General features: G+C 30.8%; 1 protein-coding gene across 1 annotated transcript in view; it reads left to right on the top strand.

Moving 5' to 3' along the window:
• Nucleotides 1-26173, top strand: part of LOC129912070 (protein split ends) — a 280868-nt gene that overhangs the window by 194793 nt on the left and 59902 nt on the right. The window contains exon 4 of the mRNA XM_055990175.1: nucleotides 18439-18533. Coding sequence (XP_055846150.1) covers nucleotides 18439-18533 — 95 coding nt within the window. The remainder of the gene's footprint in view (nucleotides 1-18438; nucleotides 18534-26173) is intronic.

Genomic DNA, 26173 nt, shown 5'->3' with positions numbered 1-26173 from the left:
TCTGGCTCCTGCTGCTGTTGATGATGACAATGCCGTTGATGTTGATGACGATGCTGATGCCGATGACGAGCATTACACGTAGCTAATTGTAATTATTGGTTATTGAAACACGGAATATTGAATTTAATAATTCAGATTGATTATGTGTGTGTTGTGTTGTTTTCTATGTGTATAGGTAAAACATGGTCGATTTGACATTACTGCAAGGATAACACAAGTTAAATCGCTGACAGACAAGGCTTAGGGTTAAGAATATTCAATGCAATCGAGTTTGCATTTGTATATGTTCGTATGCGTGTGTATATGCAAATGTTTGTAATTCTGATGCAATGCATCATCATCATCATCATCATATAAACACTCTGATTAGATGTATATTTAAGCTCCGGAATTGCAAAATGTCAATCAGTTGGTACGATCTGTATTCTGTTGGAGTCTTATGGTTTATACCAATCAAATCATTTATTCGATAAATCACAAGTCATACCTATGTTACAAAATGTCGCATTATGTTTATTATGAATTGATGATGATCGAATATACTTATTAATATTTATAATGTTAGATAAATTTGATAAAATAATGACTGTTTGTTTTAATATTTAAATTAATTAATTGTATTTTTCTTTTATTTTCAGGTAAGTCAAGTCAATTCACAAAATTGTGGTAATGGTATAATAATGTTGTGGTAGTAATAAGAGGCTTAGATATGAAATTGATGTACAAAAAAATCAAAGGTAAACTTTTAATAATTTTATAATTCACAGCCATGTCTAATTTTGGCATCCTTTCTAAGCCCGGTTTAGCGGGATGACGATAGACAATGCACGCTGCAAAATTCGATAAAGATCTCACAGAAGCTCCATGAAGCCAGAACTGCGAGATAAAAATATTTGAACCAAACTAGTCCAATTCGTTTGTCCACCTTTTGTCCATGTTTATCCACCCTTCAAACAACTTTTAGAAGTCTGAAAAGTGAAAAATAGTCTAAAATTTTGAGGTAGACGCATAAACGCATAAAACCTATTGAAATAGTTTATCCATCTTAAGTTCTCTATACATTCGAAAAAATCATTGTTTGTCAACCCCTCTGGCTTAGATAATTTAAAAAATAAAATTTTATTTTTTCTCCCTAAATGCATAGGCCTGATTACTGTGATCTCATATCTGTGAACCAAACCTTATTTCGAATTTTTGATCGGAAAATATCTGCGTCCGAATGTTAAAAAAAATAATTTTAATATTTCGATTGTAAATAATTCAGCAACCAGACCTCCAAAAAGCTTTTGGTTTTCAGCTGTGAATAGAACTTTAAGAGACCTTTCTCAGTGATGTCTCACTCGATGGATTCGGAGGAAATTTTTGAAAATGTAATTTTTTTAGGCAAGGGGTTAACCTTGATTTTTTCGCGAAAATCCGAAAAAAATAACATTTTATTTTTTCTCCCTAAATGCATAGGCCTGATTACTGTGATCTCATATCTGTGAACCAAACCTTATTTCGAGTTTTTGATCGGAAAATATCTGCGTCCGAATGTAAAAAAAAAAAAAATAAATATTTAAATATTTCGATTGTAAATAATTCAGCAACCAGACCTTCAAAAAACTTTTGGTTTTCAGCTATAAATAGAATTTTAAGAGACCTTTCTTTTGATATCTCACTCGATGGATTCGGAGGAAATTTTTGAAAATGTACTTTTTTTAGGAAAGGGGTTAACCTTGATTTTCTCGCCAAAATCCGAAAAAAATAAAATTTAATTTTTTCTCCCTTAATGCATAGGCCTGATTGATAACTATTTGGATTGTTTCGAGAAAAAAAATTCTTGGGGTGATTTTTGGTCACATCTGGATTGATGTTGAGCCGACCATGTTTAAGGTGGAAGGGGACCTCAAAGACATGTAAAACTGGAAGCAGCTGGCTAAGGATAAAACTGACTGGATAATCTTGTTGGTTGGGGCCTAAATCCACATTTATTTGTATCGCTGCTTTAAGGCTCTTGTTATTCTAAATAAATAACTACAAATTTGAAAGTTTTATTGGTCAGTTTACTTAGTTATACATGAACATACATCAAATAAATTAATTACAAGTAAAAAAAATTATTTTCAATACTTCACCAAGCGGTTAATGTAAAAAAAATTACATTTTACACTTAAAGTTCAAGTACCAAAGGTACTTTTATTTTAACATTCATTTAATTATTTGGCATCCCACTTTAACCTCACATGACCAAATCAAACACTTAACTCAAAAAAAAAAAAAAAAACAGTGGAAAATACTCCCACTGTGTTGATTGCACAGTGTACACCTACCAACATATATAAAGTGACGACAAACACTTCAGCAATTATTTTTTAACCATCATCACAATACAAAATAATCTAGTTGAGCCTTTAAAATACTATTTTTTGTTGTGTGTTTGAAATTTCCAAATTATATCCACTCTAACGAAATGACATGGAACTGCATTTGAATTTCACTATTTGAATCGTTTATTTTGATACTTTTATACTGGTCCTGGGATAAAGGATAACAGGATAATGTCATATATGTATGTCTTTGTATTCAATATGACTCGTAAATTAAATAGTAGAACAAATTAAATCCATCTCAAAGTTGTATAAAATTGCTTTCACTAAATGTTCATCTGATTGGTATAAAAAAAAACTCCTAATAGCTCTTGAATGGTCGAAAACTAATTGAAAATAAAGAAATTGATAAAGTTGTATCCTGGACACGGTAGATTCAGAAAAATTAAAGCAGAAACAAAGCAGCACTTATACTTTTATCTTAAGGCTAGGCGCACACATGCGATTTTAGTCGCACGATTATTCAGTCGCAAAAATGGATCACACGCATTTCAATGCCGGTAAACACACATGCTTCTAAAAAATAGCCGCGATTAAAAAATTGAAAATTGTCCCATTTTTTTGGCGACGCGATTGTCGAAAATTAAAATGCAACAAATGGACCAGCATAGTTATGCACACACTTGCGACTAAACCGAAAACGACTAAAAAGTAGCGGTCCCAAAGAGGCCAAATCATGCGCACACATGCGATTTTCAACCACTCGATTTTTTAGACGCAAGAAATGAAACACATTATTTTAAATGAGAGTGCACAGACATGCGATTTTAAAATCGCAAAGTTTAAAAAAATGGATCCGGTTCTATTTTTCGCGATTTTTTTTTGCTGCACATAAGGATATATTATACAGAATATAATGCACCTGGCCGCACGTGCGACACTTGGAACAATTGTCTTAAGTACAATAATGGATATTACTAGAAATTCTTGTATAGTGGCTCTTTTTTTATAAACGATAGGAAATTTAAAAGGACAATTCCATAAAATTCATAAAAATTTAAGAGAAGACCCTCAGAAATTTACCCAGTACTATAGAATGAGTATTCAATGCTTTGGTGAAATAATGGTACTCGTGGGGCCTTAAATAAGATACAAACAAACACATTGCAGAGAATCTATTTCTAATCTGGTAAACAAGCTGTCAAACCCTTACAAAATTTTGAGACATTTATCACTTTACCACTTTTACAGTGAGTATCTCTTGGCTCTTTTGATCTTGAGAAAAAACATTGTTTGGTCGAAAAAAGTTGACCGTTTTTCGATAAAAAAAAATGCATCATTTTTTTATCGAAAAACGGTCAACTTTTTTCGACCAAACAATGTTTTTTCTTGCAATAAAAAATAGCCGCGCGATTTTTTAGTCGCAAGTGTGTGCACGGTACTTTTATGTTGCGACTGCGATTTTTTAGTAGCAACGACTGAAAATCGCATGTGTGCGCCTAGCCTAAGTGTTGACTGGTATAAACTGGTCGAAAAAATTAATTAAATAGTAAACTACAAAATTGAGGCCCTTAGCTTCAAAAAATAATTAAAATAAAAAGAATTCTTTTGGAAGCAACTCGAAAATAAGTTTATTTTTTTTTTTGTGTATGAAACCACAAATCACCCTAATGGAATTTGCAAAATACTATCAAACGATACAAAAACATATTTTTAAGCTGGAAAAAACAGTCAAAAACAAAATTGATTGCAATTTATTTCGTTTTATATACTAAATTTGCCGGAGTAATCGGAATAAAATAAATTCGATTTGCCAACTCTATCACATAGACAGGATTAAGCAGCATAGCTGACAATATGCATTTAAAATAAACAAAACACAAAATAAAAAAAAAAAAATGTTCAACAAAAAAAATGAATAAGGATAAATCGTTAAACTCTTTCCAAAAAAGTTGTTTTGGGGCCAAAGCAGCTTATTGCATTGCAGCTTTTCAGTTTTGCAGCAGTCCTTTCTTCTGGTCCTTTTGGCATGATAAATTCCCATTAATGTGTAACACACACCGCACTATAAAAAAAAAAAACACCCAGGTTTATCCTTGCTCTTCTTTTTAATGCCATATCAATCCATATCCTGTGCTACTGTGCCTGCCTGGGATATATTGAACATCAAATATATACAAACACATAGAACCAGCATACACCAATACATATATCTTATTCGAGTTTAAATGCAGAAATGAATGATAAACAGGATCACACAAAAGGACGAAAACTCAAAATAAAGTTGCTTTATGTAAATGCAATCAATTTAAATGAAATTGCTTTTACTCATTGTTATCGATTGCGAATTGGAATCGCATTGAACTTTTAAATAAATCATCGAAGGGAGCGAGGGGCATGAAAAGGTTTTCAACTGAAATACCAGAGTTCCCCGTTGACGATGACGACTATACAACGACACGAACGAAGACGGCTGGGATAAGGATGACACAAATTTGTGTGGGTGGTCACACTACACTGAGCCAAAAAACAACGTAAAATCAATCTAAACCACTTTGAATCAATGGAAAATCACTACATTTTTAGCCTAAAGTGGAAAAAGATTGAATCAAAGTAGCACACTTTAAATCAAAGTTGTTCACACATTAAATCAAAGTTGTTCACACATTAAATCAAAGTTGTTCACACATTAAAAAAATAAAAAAAGTAAAACTTGCATCCGCTGGGGATCGAACCTGCTATACCTGGGTTGACAAGCTTGTGCTTTACCACTGTGCCATCTCACTTATAAAAATTGATGTGACAAACTGTAAGTTAAGCATAGGACGACTTTTTAGGAAATTAATGAATATATTTTTCACCATTGATTCAATGTAGAACGGATTAAAAATTACTATGCGTTTTTTCTCTGGGTGTAAGGATTCCTATGGCAACCTTAGTTTCCATCGTCATGGGGGACATACATTACTTGGAAAATGACGGCAAAGCCCCGTCGTAGTCGGTGGCGTTCGGCGGCGAGTCGTCCTTTCTGTGTGTCATTGTCATTGTACCTCATTTGCATTGTGTTTTGTCCTCGTTGCTTCAACACATTTCATATTGTTGAATGGGAACGACACGACGACGATGACGTAGTTGCCATTGTTACGGGGGCGAAGATCCTTTGCTTCCTTTTAACAGCAAGGACACGCCAATATTAAGCTATAATCGAATCAATTGAAATTTACCAACAGAAAAGTTCAATAAAATAAGACAGGACATCATGCGGCACTCTCTCAATGGCACATTGTTTCGCGAACAAGAAAGTGCTAGCGTGGGAATGACAACTGCTGGGTCATTGCTAAGAAGTAACAAGGAATATTCTAGTACATACATAATTTTAATCTTAAGGATAAAGTAGAATTTAAACACAAGAACAAAATGGAATGATTGAAACGAAAAAATGCAGCAATCAACTGCTATTAATTTTGGAATTATTTAACAAGTGTTTACGATCTAGATTTAAAAAAAAAATACAAAAATCAAATATTTATACACAAATGTATGATCAAAATATGTAAGCAATAGTATAAGAATCTTCTTTTTAAATGTAATGTGTTTTTGATTTTAGATTCCAAAGCAGGCTATAAATACATAAAGATCTTATAAATATTTTTGGTCAAAGGGTGTTTTTTTGAGGGATTGAGTTATGTATGAGAAAAACAGCTGAAATACATTTTTTTTTCTTGAGTGAAAAGTTGTTTTGTTTTTTAAAGAACAGGTGAAATTCAGAATTATTTAAAAAAAAATTAGAGAAAATGGTAAAATCGATGAAAACTAAAAAGTAAAAATATTTTAAGTGAGCTATAAGTCCTATAAAATCAATGGTTTAAATGGTTCCTTTATGAACTTAATTAAAAATGTTATCCAGAAATGGTTTGTGTATATAGCTTTGTAATACTGGCAGGGCAGCTGCTTGTGTAATCAATTTATATTCGTTCAAAACCTTCAACTAAAAATGTTATCTTTGCCATGGAAATTACAAATAAAATAAGTTTCTACAATTTTCATGTGAAAGGGTATTTTTTTTTTGAAAATGTTGGTTAATTGCAAGAACAAAGTTTAAATAATGGCACGCTATTGAAATATACTAATTCTGTTACATTTAAAATTGGAAGGAAGTGCCTATAAGCTTTAAACGGTTTTTCTGGTTGAAAAAAAAACTTGATTGGCCATGGCCACTCTTATGAAACTTGTGATAACGTTACTCTTATAGGATATAAACCAAAGTTAAACATACATATGTATCGTCGGTGAAACCAGAAAAGTGTGTAACTATAAATTTTCTGAAAATTAGATTTGAATGCCATCTGTTTGCCAAACCTGATATCTACCATTTCATAAACTGGGAATCCCCTTAAAGTTTATAGTTTTTATTTTATTAGCAAATTAGAAAATTTAAACTCATACAAATGCCTTCACACACATTTTTCTGGTTTTACCGACGATAATATGTCATAAATAATTTTGGGTCAAAGAGTTTTTTTTTTATTTTAGAGCGAGAGTAGATTTTTAGCAATTATTACCGAAAGGCCAATGTTTTGTTACCTTTGAACAAAAAATTAAAGGTCTAAACTATTTCCGATCAATAGACACTTTTTCCCCCTCATATGAAATTTGCATGGTCACTGTGGTGTATGTGTAATTTTTTTTTTTATTTGCTAACCATATTCGGAAACTGTTCATATAGTGGACAGACGATTAGTTCTTAGCTTTTAAAGTTTTATAGTTGAATGCCATTTGTTTGCAATTTTAATTAAAATACAATTTCCACGTGACCTTCTTCATCAGACTAACATTTCACAAATTATTCTTCTCTTTCTCTTATCATCCATTAATTATTCAAAACTGTAACCAAAATTTGTTCACAAGTCAATTGGATAATAATAATTACCACATACACTAACCAACAACAAGAAAAAAAAAAAAAACAACAAACTCTCAATAAATTAATTATTTTCGAATTAGAAATTCCACAGAAGACCTGAAACTAATTAGCACACCGACATTACCATACAAAAACAAAACAAAACAAAAAAAAACATAAGAAAAAGGTTCTTTCAAGGCGAGTTTCAACTATAAATTTAAAAGTTAATTTTGTTTTAGGTTTTTTTTTTTTGTGTATAATATTCCTGGCAAAAGGCAGACAATATTTACATTCATAGCGCGTAAGTTACCGAGAAATAGCTTTATCCCAATTTGCCTTTCCATTACATATCGATATATATATTTCTATATAGTGTTCTTGAAGGACACCCACACACACACGCACATACAAAAAAAAAGAGAAAACAATTTTCTTTGCCCCCCAAAGGCAAAGTGGAAACTTGGCATTTTGTGTGTTTTGGTTCGGTCCGTTGCATTCAACTTAACTGATTTGTTTCATCCACAGAATGACCATAACCCTGATGGGAAATCCTCAAGTAAAATTCATTTGGCTAAAAGTTTGATGAGATTTACAACCGATTCTATCGTCCTGAAGCTTACGAACATCTCTTAACTTTGTATCCTCATTTTCTGCCATCTTTCCCTCCACACTCGTCTTTGACATGTCTCTCTCCTCATCGTTGATGGCCGAAAGAAGAAACTAGCCGATTTAATGGTTTTTAAAAAGCTTGACCAAGAATTTAATCGTTGGAACACTACACCTCACTTTCTTTCTGTCTGAGTTCGTGTATCCTTTTTTGGTGTGGATGTGTTTGTGTGTGTATGTTTGTGGCTGGTGGTTAAGCTTAAAACCACAATTTAGAAATTCCCTTAGCAGCATTTGTACCAGGACATCACTTCTCGGACATACGAAACAGTACAGGAACATAGGAATAGTCAGAAAGAGGATACTTCTAAGGATATTCAAAGAGGTATTGAAGGCAGACAGAGTGGGTGTTGTCGTTGACGTCAATGTGTACCATCGTCGACTTTAGCTTACAACACATTTTATAGAGAAATCTTTAACCCTTTCTAGAAAATGAAAATGAATTTCATTTGGTTAATCGGGTGGAAATTATGGTCCGACTTGTCTATATATATGTTTGTATACTTTTTGCTTCTTCACATATTCAAACAAAGTACCATTTGCCGGAGGATGGTTGCTCTCTCTGGTCCTTTTGATAGACGAAACGAATCACCATTATTATAGCCTGGAAGCTTGGCAATGGATCGCACCCACATGTAATCCATTTTTGAAATGTATTTCCACCACCGACGTGTGCACAGTGTACACTTTTCTGTACCTAGAGTAGTTTTAGGGTTAAAAACACTTAGGGAGAATTTGGTAAAAATGTTTTTTTTTTTTTTCAGTTCTAATCAAATTATCTTATCAATGTTCAAGTGATTTCGTTTGGATGTGGTTTTGGTATTTTAATTGTTTTTAAAGGTTTAATTTTATTTGCCAAGGTTCGGAACTTGAATCCAGATTCAAATCCTATTCGAACCCTATATTTCATTATAAGGCTGGTGGTTTAAAATCAATAAACTCAGGAGTTCTACAAGAGTCGGTTCTTAGACCAACACTTTTTTTTTATTTTTATACAACAACAGATAAATTTGTAATGGATGAAACCAAAATATTTTGAACCATTGTGTGTTAATGAACAATTACAAAAAAAAAAAAAAGAAAAATAATGATGTATTTTTTTAAATTAACATATTCAAGCCAGGAAATTATACAATCGTGTGTTTGTTCCATTCGCGGTCATAATTATAATACATAATAAACCAAACAGCAGCCTCCCACTCAAAATGCACACAAACCTACCCACAATCTCATGTCGTGAGTTTGGTCGAAAATTGTAATCAAAAGCCTATTTGCTAATTAATTTAGTGAGCAATACTTCGATGATTATTATTATTATCGATACATTAATTGTGAATTAAACTGCATTTTGCCAATATATGAACATACACAAATATCGCAATCACGAAGTTTTATTATTCCAATTATTTTTTTTTTTTGGGGGAAAGTGTTTATGAAACACAAGCACATCAATTTTGTAATTAAAAAAATGTTTTTTTTTTCATGAATCAGTTTCATGAAATATTCTTTTTCCATATCCGTTTAGGAAATTCGAAATAGTAAAATATAATTTTTTATTTTTTTTTTTTATTTTTATATAAATAAAGATAAATGCGATTTAATTTGTTAATTTTAATTTCAACAGTCAATAAAATTACTCAGTTAATGACATAAACAAATAAGTATATTTTATAATTTAATATTTTTTTTTTTAATAATTGGACATATATGATAAATAAAAACACATTAACGCTATTTTTAACTTGTTTGATGAGGTTAAATAAAGTAAATTAAAATAAATTTGTTTTTCTTTTATAATAATAAACACCAAACAATATTAGTGTTATTGTTAAGATTAATACAAAAATTTTTTTGGTATACAATTATTTTCTATGTTTCTAGATCGTGATGAACAATTGTATGTTTTTTTTTTTAACCCTATATGTCGTGTACATACCCATGCGGCAGCCGAGGCATTGCCCCGTTGCCCCCCCCCCCCCCCCCCCCAGGAATTATGTAGTAAAAAAACCTGTTAACATACAAAATTACTCAGCTACCAGATCTCACTGTGAACTCCCATCTATTACCCAAATTTTTTTTCGAGATTTTGGTTCCAAGTTATCTGCATTCGAACAAAATACATATTTGGATACAAATAACTCAGCGACCAGACCTCCAAAAAACCTTTGGTTTTCAGTGATGATTCGAGCTTAAAAAGACCTTTCTTTTGATGTCTCACTCGATTAATTTAGAGGAATTTTTTTTTTTAATTAATTTGAATTTTTTCGAAAACCTGAAAAATAAATAAATTTGTAATTTTTTTACCATAATACATAGACTTGTTCACTGTGAATTCAAATCTATAAACCAAAACTTGTTTCGAGACTTTGGTTCCTCTGAAATTGAGAAAAACTAATTTTGGATGCAAATATCTTAGCAAGCAGATGTTGGTTTTCAGTTATGAATAGAGATTAAAAAGACCTCGTTTTTGATGTCTCACTCGATGAGTTTGGAGGCAATTTTTTGAAAAGCATTTTTTTTTTCGACAAGAGATTTTGGGTTTTGATTTTTTTCGAAAATCTGAAAAAAAAAATTGATATCCCTTGATTTTTTTTTCGAAAATCTGTAAAAAAAATTAATTTGTAATTTTTTTACTAGAGTTCAAAGATACCTTTCTTTTAATGTCCTTAACATTTTCTTACAGAAGAAAAACGTAAACGTTATTTTTTGTTGGGCTCACCAGTTAGTTACAGTTGTACTAATACACTTCTAGGACACAAACATTTTGGTCTATGAATATACTGTGCAAATAAACTTTTATAACTTTGAAAAGTTATTATTACTTTCTGGTCTAAATTCCGAATCTCAATCCTGTTATATAGCATCAATCTATTTCCTTACAATAGATCCTTTCTCAAGAGAAGGAGATGTTAATAATTTTTTTTTTTTTAATTGACTCCGAAACAAGTGCATAGCATATAATTTATTTTCTAACTTTAATATGTAACTACTTGAACTTTTACTACACACAGTATCAAAAAGTTTAAATTATTGAGAAAAGTATTTAAATAGAATACAATAGGTAAGTATTACAATTCAATCACAAAATAATAGTAAGACACTTGAAATAACATAGTTTGAAGTTTTTAATGTTCTTAATGGGATCCTTGAATATAAATTATTGTTTTAAAAGCAACAAAAGTGTTGAATGCAAAAACACAAAGATATATCTACTCTAATTGCCTGAAGATGTACCTACCTACTCTCTCTCTTTTTTTTCCTACCCATAATCAATCCACAAAATAACTACATTCTTGATTAACATTTATTCTAAAATGTCTCTTCAAAAACTTTGCCTAGGTATTTAAAAGGATTTATAAATGAATGATAAATTATTCCATTCTGATAATTGAATTGAAATTTCTTCAGAAAAACAAACAAAACTCCACAAAACAAATAATAGGCATAACAAAATAATCCATACACATTTCAATGCACACACACACACACACACGAGACACACACACACACATAATCATAGACAAATACCGAAAACAAAACCCAATGGAATTCAAAATATTGAGATCAAACAACCGTTTAGTTGGATATTTAGGTTAAGGAATTTCCTTAAGGATAACAATTATTCGTTTATATGGTTTTGTCACACATACACACACAAGTTTTGCCATAAGACACATAAATAATACAAAGAGAGATTGATGGTGAAAGAGGGAGGGTAGGCAAAAAAGACTAAATTTACTTTCAAAAATAAAATCTTTGCCTCCTTCTTGGCTCCTCTGGCTTCCAAAAAAGATACTTATTCTTCTCGGGCTAAAAACATATAAATATCCTTTGACTAGTAGTGTCCCCCAAGGCCCCAAGGATAATAGTCAGATGAAAGGAGTTGGTCGGTTGGAAATGGTTATGGTTTGAGGACGAAGATGAGCTGCTGCATTGGGAGTTATGGAGAGATTTAGAACAGAAAAAAAAATAAGAGGAGTATGGGCCTCTAATTAATTTTGGTCCTTGACCACATAAGGTATGTGGAAATAATTTTCTTGGAATCTTTTTGAAGACATGTTGCTTCTTAATTAAATCGAATTGTTATATGGGCTTTATGGTGTATTTTTTTGTATATATGTATTTTGTACATTTTAAGGATAACGAAATAATATTTTGTTAAGATGAATAAGAGGATGAGACTACTGACCGTGTATAGGTATGAGACCAGGATATACTTTGTTTGGTCTACATTTTGCCGGATCAGGTCGACTCATATAAAATGAGTATAAGTCTAGGATTACATGGTAATTTATTTTTCTGTTTCATTAGGTGGATAAAAATAATTCACTTTTTGCGATTAGACCAAAAAAGGATATAAATATATCGAAAACACACAAAATACACCATCACTAAGTTGGTTTTCGTGTTTATGTGTATTTGAGTTGATGTATATAGGCCTTTGGTTTTCGAGTCATGTGTATGGCAATGATGTCCTTGAGGGAGGCTGGTTTGTGTAATAGCAGTGATAAGTAGTTACATCAGAATTGCTAGAACAACAGAGAGAGTTTATTGATGTAAATGTCGACAGTTCTAAGGAAGAGTGAGAGTCAATATTTATGTGGAAGTAAATCAATTCAAAGAGTATGTTATGTAATGATATTTGACTTAACATTAATTCTGTTAGATAAATGACATTTACTACTGTGGCATTATGAAATGTAAATTGTATTACAACAGATGCATTTTAGTTATTCGATAGAAATGTTACTTACCTCATAACTCAATTAGTTACAAGATTTAACATTCACCTGCTTAGAAATTAAATATTTGAAAATTGTTTCACTTGTAATGATAATACAATTTATTATATACTTTGAGGTCTAAGGACATCATTTTTTTGTGCGAACTTAGTCAACTTTATATTCTTCAATTGAGAGCTTAAGCAACTTTAAGGTCAAGTTAAAATTAAAAGCGTTGATAAAAACAGTGAAGGACCTTACTGATATGCTTAAGTATAAAACAATTCCCATTATGAGTTTGGTCACAGCATTCTTTCATATTTGAGGTTGTGTTGGCTATATCTTGAATGGTTGTCTTAGATTAGATATTTATGTGTTTTATTTAAATAATTTAACTGTCCACCAAATATATGAAGTCTCTAACGACTTTATACATTGAAAGTTTTACATAACTTGCAGATATTTGTAGGTATTGGCAATTTGTGAAATTTTTTTTACTCAACATTGATATTTTCAACTTATGTCAGTTTTTAAACTCTACAATTTTCCAGATTTTTTCAGACCTATAGCAAAGCTTTGCTTAATACTCGTGAAAGCTGCAAATTGATAATTAAGTTGATATTTATTTATTTATCTACGATTAAAGATATTTAAATTTAATAAATTTATTTAATATTAAATTAAATAATTTACTGCAACTTGAAATGGGATCACGTAAACCATAGGAAGTTCTATATGAGTAGGTTAACATAAAAACAGTCTTGACCTTAAAGATCGCTAAGGAGCATACAAATTGAATTGAAAAAGCAAGTTGAGTTTGAAAACAATGGAACACTTCCATATTTTGATGTGCTGGTTATAAAAAAAATATATGATTGACATAAAAAACCAACATCTTCAGGTCGTCTTAAAAATTTTAATTCAAAACAATTTAAAACGACATAAAGCCCGCTTAGGATTCAAGATAAAAAAAAATTGAACGTCAAAAATAACCATTTTTTGGGAGCGGGTCATAATTCTGCTTGTCAAAATTCTGTACGACAAAATTCTGTGATGTCAAAATACTGTAATACCATAATTCTGTACGTCATTATACTGTAAATACAAAATTCTGTAAGTCAAAATACTGTATCAACAAAATACTGACATGCAAAATTCTGTTTTGTAAAATTCTGTACGGCAAAATACTGAATTACAGAATTTTGATATACAGAATTTTGATGTACAGAATTTTGAAATACAGTATTTTGACCAACCAGAATTTTGCTATACAGAATTTTGAATTTCAGAATTTTGTTCCTACAGCATTTTGCACATACAGAATTTTGACATACAGTATTTTGGCATACAGTATTTTGAATACAGAATTTTGCAACATACAGAATTTCGACCCCAACCCCCATTTTTTGCCGTTAACTTTTAAATACCGGAATTATTAAAAAATATTTCATGCTCACCTTAAAGATTTAAATATGTATTAGAGCGATCATTTTCAAGCTATCGCATTTTTAAAAATATTAGAAAATTGAAGCCTCTTAAAACGGTAAATTGTTACACAATTTGTATAATATTTGATATTCTACAAAAAACTGTCGACATAGTTTTTCTAATAGCTTTACTTTTAAAAATATTATTATTTTTAAAAATTCTTCAAAATTCTATTAAATGCTTTTGATCGTTAATATTATGGTTGTTGAAAAAAAAAATTACGCTAATTTTATAGTGTTTTCTACAAAAAGATATTGCGCCTTTAAACAAGCCAATCGAAAAACCAATTTTTTTCAAAAATGACCGGCTCTTAAACTCGCAATATCTCTTAATAGTTCAGTATATTCTATTGCATTCGCATTCTGGCTGAAAATTGGTACAAACTTTTAACTCATCCTTGAAAACAGATTGCAAAGAGTCCTTATCAATCCCATGTTTGCGTCAAATGTCAAAAGTTTTGGTTCTTTTTTAAATAGCTCTTTAGCAGTGGAAGTCATCAAAAAATACTTTAAGGAGCGCTTAAAGACTAAATTATTCTGTGCTAAAAAGATTATTTTTTAGATTTAGATTTAGAATATTATCAATTGTTTAGAAAATATTTCTATTAAGAAAAAATATATAAAACGTCAAAAATAAAGGTCTTTCATTATGTTACTCATAAACGACAGACGCTATTGAAAAAGATTCAGCAAAAAAAATAGTTCAATTTGTTGTTTTATAAAAAATGGCATTTAAATTTTTTTCTTAAAACCATCTTTTAAAAACCAAATACATATGTATTTTTGTAAATTTTGGTCAGAAATCAAAAACAACAGATTTTTTAGAAAAAATTGCCATATGTAAAATATTTATTGATTTTTTATATTTATCTTATATTTAATGGTCTTAAAATTCCAGTGCTTATTTTTGTGCGTTTGCTTAATGTACCTAAACTTGAAAAATATTTAACAGAAACTGTATTATTAACCAAAAAACCATAAACAAAATTTGACAATTCATAGTCTTAAATCTGATATTAAGGATAATTTTTGTTTTTAAGAGAAATATCAAAAAAAAAAAAAATTAAAAACAAGTGCCAGTTCTCTTCAGTAATAATTATGCATATTTATTAGTGTATATGACAACTGGGAGTTATCTATTCTTTTCACGAATTAAGTGTTGAAGTTCTTGTTGTAAATATTCTCCAACTCTTCTTTAACAGCAGTTTTCAACTGATCAAGATTGCTTGTTGGTGGATTTCGTTTGCAAACGCTTCTCTTTCCCAGGTTCTTTAACTTTAAATCCGGGTTTCTGTGTTTTCAAAACAATGCAATACATCAGAAAAAAAATATGGACCAAATTTAGGGCTGAATGACCCCGGACTCTGTTCAAAGTTAACTATCACGTATTTTTGGGCACTTACGTAATCCAACACTAAGAACGCTCACGAACTCCTTGCGTGTTGTAAAGCCGTTTCTTACCCAGAAAATGTATGACCCAACTTAAAAAGGTTCGCAGTTTAACAAACAGACTTTAACAAATCACTACCTAAACATTCTCCACCCACATTTTATTCGATTTTTTTAATTGAAGCTCATTCTTGGCCATAATATTATAAGATTAAACGTAATAATAGGTTTTTCCTATAGTATTATATTAATAAAGTGTGTTATAAATTTGAGCAAAAGTGTATATTTTTGTAGAATAGAATAGGTATGTCAAAAACTCGAGCTACTAGATTCGGAGTCAATTCGTAACTCAATAAAATGCACGGTTGCACGTTCTTGCTCTTGAAGTTCAAAGAACTTATTCATAGGCGGATTTAGGGGGGGGGGGGGGGGCACGGGGGCAGGGGCCCCCCCCAGAACTTAAAGTTCATACTTAAAGGAAATCAAACTATAAGAGTTTTAAAAATATATGAATAATAACAGAAAGAACTTGAGTAAAATTCTTGTCTATTTCTGGCTGAAAATGCGAATTTTGTTGATTGTTTCATCCCTTTCCCATGAAAAGCTCCACCTCACAAATAAATAAACGATTTTTCGATTTAAAAAAAAGTGAATTTTCAAAGTGATTTTGGTGAAAAATTTTGATATGGACATCGAATGACATTGAATGATATAAAAAAAATAATTGTACCTATATGCAACTCTATTTTTTCATACAGAGGGGTTAAAAAATTTGCACTTTTTTCGTTGTTTTTTTCAACATTAGTGTTTTTAAAATAGCGGAACACGTCACAAAATTGCATAAACTATACATTATAGAACTGCAATATATGTAGAACAAACTTGCATTTCAGAAGTTTGCCCAAGTTTGCACCCCGAAAATAAAGACCCCTTGAAAAAAAACTCCTCAAAAGCGACCCTTACTTATAGATTTTTATAAATATTATTTTATTGAGAAAATTTCTCCAGGGATACCTCTAAAAATATGTAAAAATAATAGTGTTCCAAATTTCAAAAGAATCGGTGCAGTAGTTTTGAAGTTATGAGGAGCACCGGCGTTGAAAACATTAGTTGTGGGGATAACGATTTAAAGTTTTGAACTCTGGACTAAAAGACTAAAACGTTCCTTAGGGTAGTATTAAAATACTTATAACTTGGTCAATTTGGCTCCAAGAGACCTACGATTTGAACACAATATTCTTGAGGTATAAAACAATTTAACCCCTTGTAGCCCCATGTGACATTTCTGTAACAAACCGAAAAAGATTGCATAAAAGCTCTACAAACTATTTTTTTTTTCTTTTGAAGCTTCTAATATTATAATCTTTAAGTATTGCTTTATCGAAATAGTACTTCAAATTTCTAATATATAGCACCAATAGTTTTTAATTGACAGTTAATGTTGAAAGTTGGGCCTTTTTTGAAAATAAGCAAATTTGTATAAAAACTACGAAATTCAGAAAAAAAATAGTTTTTGTTAGTAAACCCCACGGGGTTTTATTTTTGGATTTTAGGAAAGTGCCTAAAAATTAATATTAGATAGTTTTTTGCTTGAATTTTTGAATTTTTATATAAAAATAAATTATTTAAACTTTTTTTTACTCCCAAAATATCGAAATAACTAAGTAAATAATGACTTTATTGAATTTTTAAAAAATACGTGTTTTATTAAAGATAAAGGCCAATCGATTGACTTATTAATTTTTAAATTTACGACCTTGGGTTACAAAAGGTTAATGCAAATAAAAAAAAAAACTGGGTTTCCCGGCAAAAAAGTAGGATTCAGTTTTTTTGTTATTCTTAGGAACTTTAATATTTATTAGAATGAAGTCTTTAGTATTTGACTAAAAACTACTAGGTCATTAACTAATGGTATAATTATGTCCATAATATTGCAAAATTTTATACAAAATCAATTAAAAAACGTAAACATTTTTTTTTTCAAAATTTCATCTTTAAAACTTAATTTCTCAAAATCTATTTGGTGAAACAACTTAAGTCAAAAAATTAAACAAAGAATAGATTACTAACTTTAATATAGCACAGAATTGTACGTGCATTTTCTGATTTTTTATATTTTTTTTCTTCCGGCTAATCCAGGAGTAAGAGGGTTAGCACTTAAGTGGCTTTTACTGTAACAAGAAAATGAAAATGTTTCCTTCCGAATAACTTTTTGGTCATTTGGTACCTATTTGATGTGGGAAATGTGCCTAAATATTTTTGGCCAGGTTTTAGACCACTGTGGGTCGTTAAAATTTTCTGCTTGTTAGTCAGTCGTATGGTACTTCACTTTATTTCTAACTGTTATTGCTGTTTTTTTTTGCCAATCCGTCCCTTGTGCCCCCCCCAGAAAAAAATCCTGGATCCGCCCCTGAACTTATTAATAAGGTTTTAATTACAAATTTAAGTTTTTGATTATTTTTTTTTTTTAGAACAAACAAGCGTTAATTTTAAATATTATTCACTTCGAATTCACATTATAATTATTAAACAACTCTCAACACCTTTCATTACTTTTCAAGGATTTTATTTTCCATTGCATTCATGGTTACATAGAAGTGTTTTCGAATCTCAGATAGCGTTCTTGCAATTAATGAAGAGATGAAAGAAATTTCATTTATGCACGAGATAGTTAGTTGCAATCGTTTGCTTAGTATCTATTTCGTGCAGCATCTATTTTTGTTTTCAAGTGTTTCATTCTTTTAAGATATATATTCTCATAAACACTTTGCTTGACTTGAACAAATGTTGGGTGGTTTATTTTTCTTTCTTCTGTATTTAAATAAAAGCTTTAGCTTGGTGGGTAATAACGTTGTTACTTTTTAGAAAAAATGCCACATTTAAAAAAAATTAAAACTTTTGCGACTCTTATAATTGAATTAACAATAAATAATTGTTTTTCATTTTTTTTTTTTTCGTTACAGGATTGAAGTAGATGAGACGCTCCTTAAGCCATCCAACTTGGCTAACTCGGCCGTCTTAAGGGCGCTCGAGGAAGAAGAAAATGAGCAACAAGGTGGTAAGTGGATAAACTCTATAAGAATCAATACTCAAGTTTTCAAAAATACATTACAAGGACCTTCAAACAAAAAATGCATTCTTCAAAAAACTATATAAACCTTTGTTTACACTTTGTTTCATAAAAATTTCTTACACAATGTTGTGCTCTGTCTGGACCTTTTGAGTTTAATCAAACAGCAAATACCTTTATATAGAACGTCCTTAATGGAACTTCTTTACATAAGCGTTTCAAAGCTTCTCGTCATCCAGCCATAAATGAATCCTGGATTACTTTCACTTAGCCTAATAATCAGAGTGCTTTTGTTAACAATGTTTAGCAGCAGAGCAGTCTACTCGACTATACTTGATATACTTTCATAAATTCTCCAAAGGTCTTCAACAGTAGATTGCACTTAAGTTCTGTGAAATTCCGTAGTTATACAAAGTGCGGCATATATTAGAATCCTCAAGCAAGCAAAACTATATATATGATTAAGGATTAACTTGGCTTAATGTACAAATGGACGTAGTTCTATATCTTTTATATTCTAGTGTAGTTTGTTGTAGGTACATCCAAAGAGTCTACACCTCGTTATACAATGTTGTTGTGGATTGTCCATATGCAATGGTTATATCGTTTGAATAGTTTTCCTGGAATCGAACGAAGCTTTCGAAATAGTCTAAGAAGACTATATTCCTATGCCAATACCCTGAATGGGTAATCAATAAAACGAAATTCCATGGTCCTAATAGTGCCGATGAGCATTATCAGATTTTCTCTCTAAAATTATGTATGTGCGTGTAGTATATTCACATGATACGCTTTCCTCATCCGAATATCCTTCCCTAGAAGTCGTATATGTTTGTATAAGTCTTTAAACGCATCAAAGAGCTAAAGAGGAAAAGCCAGGGAGCGAACGGGGGGTTTTTCTTGTCTTGTCTTGGTTGCTTGCTTTGGCCCGTTTTTAGTTGGGTCAATCCTTAAAGCTCCAACACTTAAATGAAAGGATATCCTTAATGGTTAGCTGTATCTTTTATATATGTAAGTTTTAGTCGTATCTTTTTGCAGTCGAATGAAACTATTCGGGGGAAAGTTATTGATTTTCAATGTTACCCATACGGATGTTATTGGGAACGGGAAGATGAGGATAGAGGGATTTTATGATCCTTAAAACATTATTACATGCGGCAAGATAGAAAGTTTTTTTTTTTTTTGCTATTCTTGTGCATTGCTTGCTTATGGTATGCGTGTCGGTCGTGATGCTGTGGGTACTCACCTCATCTTATCTTTATCAATGGAATATTCTATGAATTTGAAGAATTTGTTTTAAAGTTTTTTTTTGTTAAAGTGCAGAGTTTTATCAGAATGTATTGTTTATTTTTTAGGAAAGAGGTTAAGTTAAAATTCATCTGAATATTTAAATTTGAAAGAAACAAACAATGGTATAAAACCCAGGATTGTTTGTGAACTTAGATTTTTGACTTCTGTGTCTAAAAATAAAAAAAAAAAATGTACATTTTTAAGGGTCGCGTCATCTTAAATACATATAATCGGAGGGTAAATTTTGAACATAACACTATCGGAGTTGTTTTGGCACAGTTATGAGTTCACAGTGAACAGAGGTAAAAAAATTACAAATTTTTTTTTCAGATTTTCGAAAAAGAATTCAAAAGTGTTTCTTAAAGAATTTCTTCCAAACCCATCAAATGAAATCAAAAGAAAGGGGTTTTTATAACTGAAAACCAAAAGATTTCTGGACGTTTGGTTGCTGAATTATTTGCATCCAAAATTAGTATTTTTAGTTTCGGAGTCAGATAACTTGGTACCAAAGTCTCGAAACAAGTTTTGGTTTTAATATGAGTTCACAGTGAATAGGTCTTTGCATTTTGGTAAACAAATTACCTTTTTATTTCAGATTTTCGAAAAAAATGGCGAAAAAAATGTTATTTAAATAATTTCTATTTATAATTGAGAACCAGAAGTTTCTTGTAGGTCTGGTTGCTGAGTAATTGGCATCCAAATATGTTTTTTTCTATGTTTCGGACCCAGATAACTTTAAACCAGTCTCGAAACAAGTTTTTTACAGATATGAGTTTACAGCAAACAGAGCTATGCACTTTGGTAAAAAAATTTAAAAAAAAATTTTTTCAGATTTTCGAAAAAAAAAAGCCAAGGCTAATTTGCTGAGTAATTTGCATCCAAATATGTTTTTTTCTTTGTTTCGGAGGCTAATTACTTAGACCAAAGTCTCGAAAAAAGTTTTGGTTTACAGATATGAGCTCACAGTGAACAAACCTATGCATTCCGGTAAAAAAATAACAAATTAATTTTTTTTGAGATTTTTGAGAAAAATTTAAAAAAAATCCATTTTGAAAAATTTTCCCCAAATCCATCAAGTGAGACATCAAAAGAATATCTCTTAAAGCTCTATTCATAACTGAAACCTAAAAGTATCTTGAAGGTGTGGTTGCTGCAACTTTGTATTGAAATATGTGTTATCCTTAGTTTCGAAGGCACATAACTTCAATAAATTGAAAAATCTACAGAACAAAATTTGAAACAAAATTATTCAATCCTACACAGTGAGCCTGAACAAGTTTAAGGTTGACCTAAAATGACGACAAAAACTAAAGATGAGGCTTTGTTCCTAAAGGCCTCAGCAATAATTATCCGTTTGTACCAAAATCGGATTAGCTTCCTTTTTCGAGATACCCCCCGTAAACGTGTTTTTTTCGAGAAAAATTCATATCAAAGCAAGGCTCGAGTACGATAACTTAAGCGCCGAGAATTTAAAACGGTTTTTAGTAGAGGTGTTCAATACAATCATTTTTTGCTTTGGGAGGGAGGGTCTATGTCCCCCCCTTTAGTGCGGGAGGGGCAGTTTTCTAAAAAATCAAACAAAAAATTATTAAAGAACAATGGCAACACTTACAGTTATGAACGATACCTTTTTCAAAAGCTAGAATTGTATAATTAATTATAGTTTTTAAACCAAGTTATTTTAAACAGTTGTTTTCGAAATAATCGATTTCAAAGTCAACAATTGTGAAAAGGAAGTTTAAAAAAATACATTGAATACTATTTTTGTCAAGACTTTGGGCTTACGGGATAAATTGATAAAGTAAACTACCTCAATAAATTCCTTTTTAAATACTGAAAACCATATGTTTCTATGCCTTCTAGTTTTTGAGAAAATTGAAAAATAGGAAAACTACTTTCTTTATCTTATTTTTATTTTCTTGGCTATTTTGCTTTGCCATTATCAAAAATTAAAAAGTACTGTGCTTAATCTACTTCGATTCCATAAATTTGTTTTATTTCCATTTCAAATTGGATTTTAAAAATAAAATTTTTAGTACCAGTGTGGTACCAGAACGCTCATTAGTGAGCCTGATAAAAAAGTAGTTTTCCTATTTTTCAATTTTCTCAAAAACTAGAACTCATAGAAACATATGGTTTTCAGTATTTGATAAGGAACTTATTGAGGTAGTTTACTTTATCAATTTATCCCGTAATGAAACCCAAAGTCTTGACAAAAATAGTATTCAATGTATTTTTTTAAACTTCTTTTTCACAATTGTTGACTTTGAAATCGATTATTTCGAAAACTACTGTTTAAAATAACGTAATTTAAAAACTATAATTAAGTGTACAATTCAAGCTTTTGAAAAAGGCATCATTCATAACTGTAAGTGTTGCCATTGTTTTTTAATAATGTTTTGTTTGATTTTTTAGAAAATTGCCCCTCCCGCCTAAAGGGGGGGACATAGACCCTTCCTCCCAAAACAAAAAATGATTGTATTAAATACCTCTACTAAAAACCGTTTTAAATTCCCGGCGCCTAAGTTATCGTACTCGAGCCTTGCGTTGATATGAATTTTTCTCGAAAAAAAAACAGGTTTACGGGGGGTATCTCGAAAAAGGAAGCTAATCCGATTTTGATAAAAACGGATTATAATTGCTGAGGCCTTCAGGAACAAAACCTCATCTTTAGTTTTTGTCGTCATTTTAGGTCAACCTTAAACTTGTTCAGGCTCACTGTGCCTATTTTGTGTTCAAACACACAAGTTAGTAGTTCAAGATATTATTTCGGCTTGGAAAAAAAACAAATAAAAGTTTCTGTTTTTTAAGCTTTTTCATAAAATACAAAACCAACCCTTTGAATTGATTACTTCCAATGCAGACAAATCTCAAATTAAACCTTACAACACCTGCTCAAGCCACAAAATCGATTTCGATTCTGCATCAATATCCAATTTTCGTTTGTTGAATATTTCTTTCATATTACTACACACAATATTTCGCTCCCAGTACGTATACACTGTCGTCAATTTTATATTGAGAGCTATTAGCCTCAATCACCTTCAATTTAAATTGGATTTTTCCTCATGTCTATAATAATTTTATAATCGTGCACAGCCGGAAAATAAAAGCCTCGCACCTGAAATTTCCTTTTCAAAAATAAACAATAACAATAATAAAATAAAATACAAAAAAAAAAAAAAACAACAGAAACTTTAACAATATAACAGAATTGTGTACACTCTTATACTCATGGTATGTACCCGATGTTAACCTATAAACGAACCTTATTTCGTAGCTACCCGAGCTAAGGGCTGGCTACACTATACAACAACGTCGACGACACCCAACTTGACGCCAACTTATTGCTTATTCATTTGCAATTTGTACAGCAATTCCATGAATCAAACATTTAATAACTTTTCAACCCTATATTCAGCCAACTACGAGAGGAGTATATGTGTAGCCCCCAAAGCTTCCAAACCCTTAACCCAATATGTGTGTGCGATTGGAGAGTGTTGGGGATAGGTTTTTTTTTTGCAAAAATACAAAAAGCAAATCAACCAAACGAAACGTAGAACGAATTCCTCTTATTCCCTTCATTTTTTTTCGGAATCAATAAGTTTTTATGTGAATTGAAGTTGATATATTATAGGAACTGGCAATTCTGATGGTGTATAGTGCCTCCCTAAACTAACAGTTGTAAAGTAATATTCCAGAGGGCTCTACTGTATGGGGTATAAGGCATGTATGTTCACAATAAGCCAGTAGATTAGGATCTACCCGGCCGAACAAAAAAAAATTGCCTTCTTTTTTTTATTATTTCATTTTTTTTAAATTGGATACAACACAAAATATGATCAATGACTTTACGGACCGTTTGGGCTATAAACCCAAATAAATATTTGAGGTCATAAATGATTCTTATATGTGCAAATAGGCTCGAATTGGGCATCACTAAGGGGCTATAATAAAGCAAACCCATCGGCGAAGGGAAATTCTTTAACCAAAATCGAAAAAAACATGCACCTGAAACTCGAAATTCGGTTGGCTTCAGCCATTAAATGGCCTTAATTGCAAGATTCGTATCCACTAAGCGATAATGGTCTTGAAAAGTGAAACGCTATACTATCCGAAGCCCAAAAAAGATAAAATTTGTTACAAAGGCGATGCTAGCATTGCTCTTTTATTAAAAGAAGAGGAGAATTAGCGAGCTTAAAGTTTAGTTTTTGTTTTGTATAGTTTTGAAAAACTGTTTGAACAATAGATTTTTACAAAGCGTTACAAATCGTTGACTTTTTATGCTTGTGCCAACATGTTCCTCAATTTTGATAATTTAAGCATTTCAATTAGAAACTCCAATACAAATCAACAATTGTTTTGGATTTAGAAACTACTTACAGATAGATAACATGAATATTAGGCGATCCCTTATTTGATCACGGCTAGATTTTAATGAAAATACGGGCTCAAAATTTTCTAAATAAATTTTTTAAAAATATTAACCTGTGGAAAATATTGATAAATTACAGGAAGTTTTGAAGTGTTTTACGTAAAAACGTAAAAACTTAAAAAATTTCAAAATTTGCTAATTTTATTGACTGCACGAAAAATTTTAATTTAATTTAGGTAATCGGAACGGGTAAATATATAAACTTTTTCAAACAACTCAATCGGTAACTTTTTAAGCACACTAGTATCGTTGCCTAAAATTTTAGTACATAAATAAAATTCTTAAATTATTTTTCCTACCTACCTACGTGAGATTTGTTGGATAAATTAATAAAGTTTTTAGCAATCTCAAATTTTTGGCTGTCAACGGTGGCCTTATGTCCAAAATATCATTTTATACCGACTACTTTCAAAAGGGGGGAGGTATTCAATCCGTATATTTTTTTTTATGTTTGTTACCTCATAATTTTGGACTGAGTAAATCTATTTTGATAATTCTTTTTGTATTCGAAATCTGATGCCTGTGTGGTACCATTTCAATTTCGTTCATTTCTGGCTAAAGAAACTATGAGAAAATCCATAAAACCCAGATTTTATCCATGGAAGTCAGTTTTGTTATTTTGATTAAAATGATTATTTCTAAAATCCTCAGATAGAGCTTATTGATAGGAATAAAAGTTTTTTTTTTATATTGACATTTATTCCTGTGATAGTCTATCTGACGATTGAAAAATCACGGCTAAGTTTACTTATAAGTTATATAAGTAAAACAAATTTGCACTGACAAATTCAAAAGTCCTCCAAAAAATTCCCCCAAAAAATATGTTTCCCAAACATTTTAGAACTTAAACTTAAGACTTATGTTATAATAGAAAAGAATTAGAACTCTAAGTTTCTTAGATACAAAATAGAGATGACATCATCCAAGCCAATTTGCTATGTTTTTAATTTTTATGATTTTAGATTTTTTTGCGAGAAAAAGAAAAAACAAATTATGGCGGCGTGTGTTAACTCCACACTTTCACAGTCAAAATTTAAAATCTACAACCGCTTAATTTTTATAGTTGGTGAATGGTCAAAAAACTCATATACAATTCAGTGAGTGATAAAATTAGAGGAAACTAAGTACATAGTAACTGTGGTGTAGCGTAACTTTTTGGATGTAATAATCTTAACGCAAATATTTTAATTTTATTTAATTATATTTATAAGAGCCCTTTAAAGCAGAAGTGGCGTAGCTAAAGTAAAGTTTTTTTTGAGATATTAAAAATTAAAGACTTTGTTATTTCAGCAGTGAGTGCTGCTATCTATGCAAAATTTGTTTTTTTTTTTTTGTGTATATTTCCTAAACGGGGGGTTGACAAACGATAAATTTTTTGGTATTGTATAAAGAATTCGAGGTGGACAAATGATTGCAATTGGTCATATACGTCTATATTAAAACTTTTAGGCGATTTTTCATTTTTCAGGCTTCCTCTAAAACAAATAAGTTTACTCTAAAGTTTTGACGGCGGGTGGGCAAACAGAAACAAAAGGTGGACAAACGAATTAAACTGCTTTGTCTCAAAAATTTTGAGGTTGCAGTTCGAAGTTCATGGAGATTATTGATAGAGACTTAAAACTTTGAAAATGTTTCTTTTAATTTATATAAAAGAAAAACTTTAAACTACTATGCGTATTGGTCTAGGTTCAATACGGAATGTGACGGAAAAATGTTTTTCGAATAAAATTAAAAATTACTAGACTAAGCATCACATATGTACAGTACAAATGAAATAAAGGAGTCTGATGATCGGATTGGCATCCGTGGAACAGATGTAACTCTAGCCATAAACACTTGGTTGTAACCGAACCTTATTAAATTCTTTTACTTATCAGTAAATATTGTTAATATTTTTTCCAAA

Source organism: Episyrphus balteatus, chromosome 2 (assembly GCF_945859705.1).
Source record: "Episyrphus balteatus chromosome 2, idEpiBalt1.1, whole genome shotgun sequence".
Taxonomy (NCBI): Eukaryota; Metazoa; Arthropoda; class Insecta; order Diptera; family Syrphidae; genus Episyrphus; species Episyrphus balteatus.
Note: the sequence above shows the minus strand (reverse complement) of the source record. Positions and strands in the feature narration are given on the sequence as shown.